We start from the raw sequence: 9226 nt of genomic DNA, 5'->3' as shown, positions 1-9226 counted from the left end.
ACGACCTCCATCGCCTCGCTGCCGCCAACCGGAGCAGCAGCTCAGCCGGTCATCTCCGTCGTTGCCGAACCTCGCCACCTCGCCGGTGCCCCAAGACCCCGCGTCAAGCTCCTCTACCCGTCGCCCCTCTCCTGCAGCCACGAGCGCCATGAGCTCCATCTCGCGTGCCACCTCCTCGTCCCCGCGCAGCTCAGGGACTCCAAGCTCCATTGGTCCAGCCGTTTAGGAGGACGTCGACCCATGTTGCCGCGCGATGCTACTCCCGCGCCACTCGATCTTCGCCTCCCCTGCTTGCATCTCACCGGAGCAGGCCCCACCCCGTCGCCGGGAGCTTGCGCCAAGTACGTCGTCGTCCTCTGCTCGAGAACAAGTTCGTGCCACCGACTGCTTCGCCTTGGATCCAGACGCCCATCGCCCGAGGCCGCCGTCCCACGCCTGGAGCCGCGCCCCTCCGTCCCCTGCGCCTCCGTCTCTTCCTCGCCACCGCACTCCTGTTTCACGCCGCGCCGCTCCTCTGTTTCAAAACCGCTACAGTAGCCTCGTATTGACCGGTCTAGCACCAGCGTGGACGAGCGCCACTCGCCCACGCGAGGCCACCGCTTCTCCCGCCGCAGCCCAGCTCCCTCGCGCGCATCTAGCCCTCCTCATCCGGCCCGTTTTGGCCCAATGTGAGCCGCTTCCCCCCAGCCCAGTTCAACTCAGTTTCAGCCCACCATGTGTTTCTTTCCTGCGTGCGATTTTATCAATTATCTAGAAAACTACATGTTTACAGTTTGCCCCTGTTGTTCATGCATATCATATCTCACTAACCGTGCATCGAATTTAAACAAACTTAATATGTAAAATGCTTAGAATTTTGTGTAGTTTCATAATATGCCTTTTCATCCATGTTTAAAATGTTAAATGTTGTTTGCATTAATTTTCCGTATTGCCATGATAAAATGTTTTACTTCATAACTTAATAACCGTAGCTCCAAATTTAATAAACTTTATATGTAAATGGGGTAGAAAAATGCATAGTTTAACATGGTGTGCTTACTTTGCATGTTTAACAGCTCTAAAATTATGTTTAGGGCAGAAAAGCACCAAATTCATAATATTCATATGAGGACTTTTCCGGACTTGTTGTTTGTTATTTCCGGCCTCATTTAAACTTGCCTAGATAGGTAGTTTTATTATGCTTCACCTCTTGCCATGTTTAATAACATTTAATATTGTTGGGTACATAAACAAGAGTGAACTAAATGATTGAATTTGGTGTTTCGTCAATATGCAACTCGCTCCACTTAGTTTGTAGTATTGTTTGTGCACTTTGCCATGCCATGCCTCATTAAACCGAACATGCATCATACTTGGTTGTGCATCATGCATGATTATGTGATGGTTGTTTACGATGTTGCTTGCTTCTTTCCGGGCTGCTTCTCTCGTTAGCTTCGGTCTTGTTCTGGAGTTGTGAGGATTCGTTCGACTATGTTGGTTCGTCTTCTTCATGGACTCATTCTTCCTCCTTGCGGGATCTCAGGCAAGATGACCATATGTAACACCCTCGATGCGGCTATATCTCCCACATGTCGAAGCACGACTTAGAGGCATAACCGCATTGAAAGCAATGTCGCAAGTGAGGTAATCTTCACACAACCCATGTAATATATAAGGGAAAGAGATACATAGTTGGCTTACAATCGCCACTTCACACAATTACATGAATAAAGCATTACATCATCCAGATACAATCAAGGTCCGACTACGGAACCAAAATAAAAGAATACTACCCCAAATGCTACACAGATCCCCGATCGTCCCAACTGGGCTCCACTACTAATCAACTAGAACGAAACAAAACAAAGGACAAGGTCTTCCTTGAGCTCCTCCTTGAGCTTGGTTGCGTCACCTGCACAACGGTCTCGGGGCGTTACACCATACCCTCGAAATCACTTCTATCTTTGCTTGCTAGTTGTTTGTTCTATCGCTATGTCGCGCTACCTACCACTTGTTATATCCTGCCTCCCATATTGCCATGTCAAGCCTCTAACCCACCTTCCTAGCAAACTGTTGTTTGGCTATGTTGCCGCTTTTGCTCAGCCCCTCTTATAGCGTTGCTAGTTGCAGGTGAAGTTGAAGTTTGTTCCATGTTGGAACATGGATATGTTGGGATATCACAATATCTCTTATATTTTAATTAATGCATCTATATACTTGGTAAAGGGTGGAAGGCTCGGCCTTATGCCCGGTGTTTTGTTTCACTCTTGCCGCCCTAATTTCCGTCATACCGGTGTTATGTTCCTTGATTTTGTGTTCCTTACGTGGTTGGGTGTTATGGGAACCCCTTGACAGTTCGCTTTGAATAAAACTCCTCCATCAAGGCCCAACCTTGGTTTTACATTTGCCTAACAACCTATTACCCTTCCCTTGGGTCGGCCAACCCGAGGGTCATCTTTATTTTAACCCCCCCGGGCCAGTGCTTCTCTAAGTGTTGGTTCGAACTAGAGCCCCTTGTAGCGCCACCTCGGGGAAACTTGAGGTTTGGTTTTAGTTGTACGGATTGCTCATCCGGTGTTGCCCTGAGAACGAGATATGTGCAGCTCCTATCGGGATTGTAGGCACATCGGGCGGCTTTGCTGGTCTTGTTTTACCATTGTCGAAATGTCTTGTAACCGGGATTTCGAGACGGATCGGGTCTTCTCGGGAGAAGGAATATCCTTTGTTGACCGTGAGAGATTGTGACGGGCTAAGTTGGGACACCCCTGCAGGGTTTAGACTTTCGAAAGTCGTGCCCGTGGTTATGTGGCAGATGAGAATTTGTTAATGTCCGGTTGTAGAGAACTTGACACTTAACTTAATTAAAATGCATCAATCGCGTGTGTAGCCGTAATGGTCTCTTTCCGGCGGAGTCCGGGAAGTGAACACGACCTTGTGTTATGTTTGAACTTAAGTAGTTTCAGGATCACTCCTTGATCACTTCTAGTTTCATGACCGTTGCGTTGCTTCTCTTCTCGGTCTTATTTGTGTATGTTAGCCACCATATATGCTTAGTGCTTGCTGCAGTTCCACCTCATTACCTTCTCCTACCCATAAGCTTGAATAGTCTTGATCTCGCGAGTGTGAGATTGTGAGTCCTCGTGACTCACGGATACTTCCAAACAGTTGCAGGTGCCGATGATACCGGTGCAGGTGACGCAACCGAGCTCAAGTGGGAGCTCGATGAAGATCTTGATCGTTGTTATGTGTCTTTTTCGGATGATCAGTAGTGGTGCCCAGTTGGGACGATCGGGGATCCAGCATTTGGGGTTGTCTTCTTTTATTTTGGTTCCGTAATCGGACCTTAATTGTATTTTGGATGATGTATGTTTAACTTGTATTTGTGTGAAGTGGCGATTGTAAGCCAACTTTTTATCCCTTTCTTATTCAGTACATGGGATTGTGTGAAGATTACCCCTCTTGCGACAAACCTATCATGCGGCTATGCCTCTAAGTCGTGCCCCGACACATGGGAGATATAGCCGCATTATGGGTGTTACACTCAGCTAGCGACACGTAGGATGGGGGCCCGCCCATGTGCGTCTTCTTCCTCCATCTCTTCTCTGGTCGCTCGTCTCTGCCTCTTATTTCTCTGCCTCCTTCTCAGGCCCCGCTGCCATGGTCAACTTTCGCCGCCCGGAGGCCTCCTAGGGCGCCGTCGCCGGCTACCCTCGACCAGATTTGCTTTGGATTCACGCCACCGGAGCTCTGCCTACCTCCCCGGTTCTGGCCACGTCAGAGTTGCAACCGTCCATGATGAGACTACACCCCTCGACGCAATTTTGCTGGAACCGACAGATGTTGAGTGTACAACCATGGCGATTTTTTACTACAACCGACGAGACTCGGTGCTACAACCTCCCGGGGCAAAATTGCTGGAACCGGCGGACGTCGAGGTTACGACCATGGGGATTTTTTGCTACAACTGACGAGCATCGGTGCTACAACCTGCATCTCTTGTTGCTACAAACAGTCATGGCAAGACGACGGATGATGATTAATTTGTTACAACTGTTGTTGGTTTTTCTACTACCGGCGATCATTTTTGTTGCATCGGTGACGGCAGACGACACAACCGCCAGCATGGGGTGCTACAGCCAGACAAGGGGAGCTGCAACCATGGCCACAAGAGCTGGAACCCGTAGTCTAGCGGAGCTGCAATGGCGGTCCGGTGGAGCTGCATTTTTTGCTTCAACCGGCAGCAGGAAAGCAACAATCGGCACTCAGATTTGCTACAAACAGGCAAGCATGAAAGCTTCCACTGGCGTGGGTTTTTTGCTGCAACCATGGGTGGGCTTATGGAACTGCGGCTTTCCAGGAACGAGTATGGCTAGCGGCGGCTAGCCGACGAGGTCATCGGCATTGGGGGTGGTCGGGACCAGTGGGGTTTGATTTTTCCTTTTTGCTGGGTCCATTTTTTTGCTGCATAAGAGGGGGCGGGCCATGGGGCACCAGTGTTCCAACTGGCGTGTGGCGACGGCGACTGCGAGGCGTGCGGTTGCGACAGCGCAGCGGTGCTTCGTGGTCGCGCATCCATGACGGCCCTGACTGGCTCGCTCCTCTCTATGTGTGCTGGAGGCGAGGATAAGGCAAGAAAAAGGTAGAAGAGGAGCTGTGATCTGACGGTCCCATGCAGCTGGGGGCAGACCAACCGAAACTTTTAGCCGGCGCACCGGCGCCCAGTGCTGCCCTTTTTCAAAGTCCAGTCATTTGCGTTCGCAAGTTGGGCAAAAGGTAGGCCGAAGAAGCCGAGTATGAGTGAAATTCCAAATGTTGCATCTTCAAGGTCGACCCAAAGGCTTTTACACGTTCTCATCGGAGCTAGTACAAGTTAGCTGTCGATGCTGAAAATGGTATCAGCACAACATTCTTGATTGATATATACGGAGTATATATATAGACCTAAAAAATTATTTTTCTTTTTGAAAAATGAATCTGAAATGGTTCATGGCATAGCACCAACTGAATAACGGGTGCCTTCAGTTTCAGACACTTATAGAAGCCGATCGATGAGTGCCCCTTACGGGTACTCTAGTTACTCACCTGATGCACTAGATGGACAGCAAGATATGAACAACGTATACAGTTCATGACGGTTTTAGATTTATAACTTGTCCTGTCATAACATGCAGACATTCCTCCTTCCTTTAGAACATATTCTGCGCTGACAGCTTCAACGAAAGCAATGGTCCAAAGATCAGGCATCTGCCATCCAAATATCTGCTAGACAGGCGACACTAACAAAAAGAACTCCCAAGTTTACATGTTATTATCAGCCTGCGGCTCAAACAAAAGGAGGGCAGACTGAAACTGAAACTGAAACTACTGACGAAACATAGGTTTAATAGCAGCACAGAGTTCTTGCTATAGATCTGACACGGTTCTTGTGAGTGTGTGCCATCAGGAACTTTGACTCACATCTTCAGCTCCGTCGTCCATGTTCCCTGGACGCTTGGCCTTTTCGTCACGTGTCTGGTTCTCAGCTTCACGACTTTCCTGCCCAGAGAACACCTTAGCCTACTAGCTTGCAACATTATGTCCTCAGGTGCCAAGTTTCTGACGCAAACAACTCTCTCGTTATGGTTTTCTGCACAAGAATGACATTGCTTAAAAATGATACTCCCTCCTTCCATCTATATAGGGCCTAATGCGTTTTTCGAGGCTAACTTTGACCAAATATTTGAACAATAATATATGACATGCAACTTACACAAAGCATACCGTCATATTCGTATGTGAAAGGAGATTTCAATGATATAATTTTCACATTATGCATGCCATGTACTATTAACCTTGCCAATAGTCAAAGACGGTCTTAAAAAACGCATTAGGCCCTATATAGATGGAAGGAGGGAGTAACTTAGAACATAAGCAACTACAGCCACGCGTTCATGAAAAATAACAAGGGTGGCGTATTGATATGAATCTGTGTCGCGATGACATGTGAGTGGGTCCTGTCAATGAGACAGGGAGTGGTACTCCCAGTCATGCCAATCTTTTGGGTGGCATATATGAAAATCTCCTAATAACAAACATACACCAAAAGAAAAGCAGATTCTGGATGGATGTTTGGTTTGAGGAGTAACCTCCTCCTGCAATCATCACATACTATAAGGTTGGTTTCGTTAGTGCAATGAAATGGAATTATTCTTGGGCTAAACACTAGGAGAGAGAGAAAGTACTTAAATTTGTGAAATGTATCCCACAGAACATGTTAAATGAGCCTGCTCCCCCACAAAATCTGCACTTGTCCTAGAACAAGTGCACCACTGAAACAAAACATGTCAACGTTTCCTTAAGAAGATTTATTCACTCAAAAGGCACACAGTTAACCATAATACCATATCATTCTTGAACCATGTGGGTTCACCTTTGAGCTCTTGAGTGTGTCAAGATTCATCACACGTATTTAAGCACATGGAAGACATGGGTGGCAAAAATGCTTAAACCAAGCGACTTCACCTGTTGAGCATGTCCAATTCATCACAAGTACTTAAGCACATGGAAGACGAGTGACAAATGACACGGTGCTGCAATTCTCAACTAAATACAGGAACTGTAAACTACAGTGCTTGACTGCAGCAGATTCATGAAAATCAACTAATTATATGCATTTGGTAAGTACCAATACAAAGATCCCACTCACTGCCAGAAAGTAAAATCATTATAAGTAATACAGTTACCATATAACCCCTGGTAACACTAAAATGGTCAAAAGGAAAGGAGGTTCTTACTGTAAATGCCCTTCAAGTTGGGATGCTGACCACGGACAAGCTGTGTCACCACCTCTAACTGGGGATTCTTTTCCTTCAGAGCTGGAAGATGCGACTCCATAAAAGCCCTGCAATTCCAAGGAGCTCTAGTCGTAAAGGAGCAAGCAAATTGAAGCACCTAATTGTTATCAGACACTAAATTCGAATGACTAAAGTATGGAGTCAAGCACAATCAAGCTCCAAAATCATACAGTTTATGCTTAAACAACAGCCCACTCATCCGTAAGAAAGGAAAGATACCATGTGAATAAAATTAGGTTCAAGGATCACAAAAGCAGGGCTTGATCCCAACCCAACAAGCAAACTACATATAATCGGCTCAACTGTGACTGAACTGCCTAGTCTAATGGGCCATTCTTCCAAATAGTTATTCCCATTTTCAATAATATCAAAGTGTCCTCTAGACAGATGAACTACTCCTATTCAATGGGGTCATACGAATAGCTCTTCCTTTTTCGTCAAACCGACACATAATCACACGCGACGCTCACCTTCAGAGAAGACAATTCCACATTGCTCCATGCACAATTAAGAATGAAAAGAGCACTCCAGCTCAGTCGACGCAACGAATAAGTCGGATCTCCAGGAACAAAACTTAAGGCAGAATCAAATCGGCACGATGAACAGTACCTGATCCCCTTGCTGCTCCCTCCCCAATCGCAGAAGTTCACCACGAGCTTCTGCAGCTGCCAGACGCCCCTCAGCGCCATCCCGCCTCACTCCGGGTCAACCCAGACCAGACCAGTAAGCGGCGCGGCTAGGAAGTAGGCGAGGGCGGAGGAGGAGGCGGAGGCCGGCGTCGGGTTGGACGGGAGGACGCTCTGCGTTAGGGTTTAGCCCAAGGAGCGCGGGCTAACATTAGGCCCAGTTTCGAGGCCTAGCCTCTTCCGCTTCGTAACGGTTAGAAAGGAGCCAGTGTTGTCTCAAAAAAAAAAAAAGATCCAGTGGCCCCCCTAAAAAAGAAGAAGAAAGAAGCCGGTGGCTACACGAAATGAATGAAAAAGAAGGATGTAAAAGATAGAAAAAAAAGGCGAAATCATTAATTGAGGAGTATCTTTTAAAAAGATCACTTTCATCTTTTTTTCGTAGATTTATTTATTCAAAATATTTTATCTCTTAAGCCGTGCGTCCAAATCTCAAGCCGTTTTCACGGTTGGATTTCTCGCGTCGAGATCTTCAAACTAGATCCCGTGTTGATAGATTTTGACGAACGTTTTCGTTCACGAAAAAACCCAGACAAAAACCCGAATAGAGAATATGTTTTTCCCCTTTTCGAAAGCCGTTTCCAATAGGCACGTCCGTGTCTCTCACGAAAGCAAAACCGTGCCTCTAATGAAAGAAAAAATAAATAGAAAACAAGTTTTTTTCATTTCTGAGAGACATAGTGAAAGTAAAACCGTGCCTCTCACAGAAGAAAAAGGAACATTTTTTTCTATTTTCGAGAGGCACGGGTGTGTCTCTCACGAAAGGAAAAAACAGAAAACGCATTTTCTTTCTGTTTCGAAGAGGCACGGGAGCGCTAAAAGCATGACCCATGACAGCGGCTAAGAGTGCGCCGAGTGGCTTGCTCTTAGCCCACACTAAGTAATCATTGGGAGGCTTTCGAAGAGCGTTCATTAACTAGTTGCTCCAAAAAAAGTGAGGAGTCCAAATCACAAGAAACGAAGCCTCTTCACCGCTCGGCCGATCACACATGAAAAATACACGAAAATGAGAGAGCAACTAGTTAACGAGCGCTCCTTCAGGAACCTCACAACGATCAGCGCCACTTGACGCGCTCTCAGCCATTCGCCATGTGTCGCGCTCTGGGCGCTCCCTCCGGATTTTTTTTATTTTTCCGCACGCGTTTTCGGTTTTTAATTGGTTTTTTCGAGGGGTTTTTCGACGTTTTGGTTTTACACAGTCTTTCTTAGCTTTTCAATCAAAAAAATTTCAAAGAAAAATTTATTTTGCGCGAAAAAACGTGTTTTCTTTTTTTTTTTACTTTCATGAGAGTCACGGTTTTGCTTTCGCGAGAGGCACGATTTTACTTTCGCGATAGTCACGGCCATGCCTCTCGAAAATGAAAAAAAAGCGTGTTTTCCTTTTTTTCATGAGAGTTACGGTTTTGCGTCCGCGAGAGGCGCGGGTGTGCTTTCGCGAGAGTCACGGCCGGGCCTCTCGGAAATAAAAAAACGCGTTTTCTGTTTTTTCGCGAGAGTCACGGTTTTGCTTTCGCGAGAAGCATGGTTGTGTTTTCGCGAGAGTCACGGCCGTGCCTCTCGGAAAGGTAAAAAACGCGTTTTCTGTTTTTTCCTTTCGCGAGAGTCACGGTTTTGCTTCCGCAAGAGTCACAGTTGTGCTTTTACGAGAGTCACGGCAGTGCCTTCTCGGAAACGGAAGAAAACGTGTTTTTTTTCTTACGCGAGTGTCGGCGTACTGGGAACAAGGGTACC

The 9226-nt window shown here is 46.7% G+C and overlaps 1 protein-coding gene across 1 annotated transcript; it reads right to left on the bottom strand.

Annotated features, from left to right (window-relative positions):
* Positions 1–5088: 5088 nt before the first annotated feature.
* Positions 5089–7664, bottom strand: LOC119267653 (54S ribosomal protein L51, mitochondrial-like). Its single transcript, XM_037549083.1, has 3 exons — positions 7422–7664; positions 6753–6859; positions 5089–5605 (listed from the first exon to the last, which is right to left on the bottom strand). The coding sequence occupies exons 1-3, from the start codon at positions 7499–7501 to the stop codon at positions 5433–5435; spliced, it is 360 nt and encodes a 119-aa protein (XP_037404980.1). The 5' UTR covers positions 7502–7664; the 3' UTR covers positions 5089–5432.
* Between the last annotated feature and the right edge of the window lie 1562 nt (positions 7665–9226).

Source organism: Triticum dicoccoides, chromosome 3A, assembly GCF_002162155.2.
Source record: "Triticum dicoccoides isolate Atlit2015 ecotype Zavitan chromosome 3A, WEW_v2.0, whole genome shotgun sequence".
Taxonomy (NCBI): Eukaryota; Viridiplantae; Streptophyta; class Magnoliopsida; order Poales; family Poaceae; genus Triticum; species Triticum dicoccoides.
This window is presented reverse-complemented; position numbering and strand designations above follow the sequence as displayed.

Bases quoted from the DNA above. Each gene is read 5' to 3' on its own strand.
- LOC119267653 (XM_037549083.1), bottom strand. From the start codon at position 7,501: ATGGCGCTGAGGGGCGTCTGGCAGCTGCAGAAGCTCGTGGTGAACTTC. The intron at 6,860-7,421 runs GTACTGTTCATC...TTGGAATTGCAG, and splicing joins GGGAGCAGCAAGGGGATCAG to GGCTTTTATGGAGTCGCATC. The intron at 5,606-6,752 runs GTAAGAACCTCC...ATTCTTGTGCAG, and splicing joins CAACTTGAAGGGCATTTACA to AAAACCATAACGAGAGAGTT.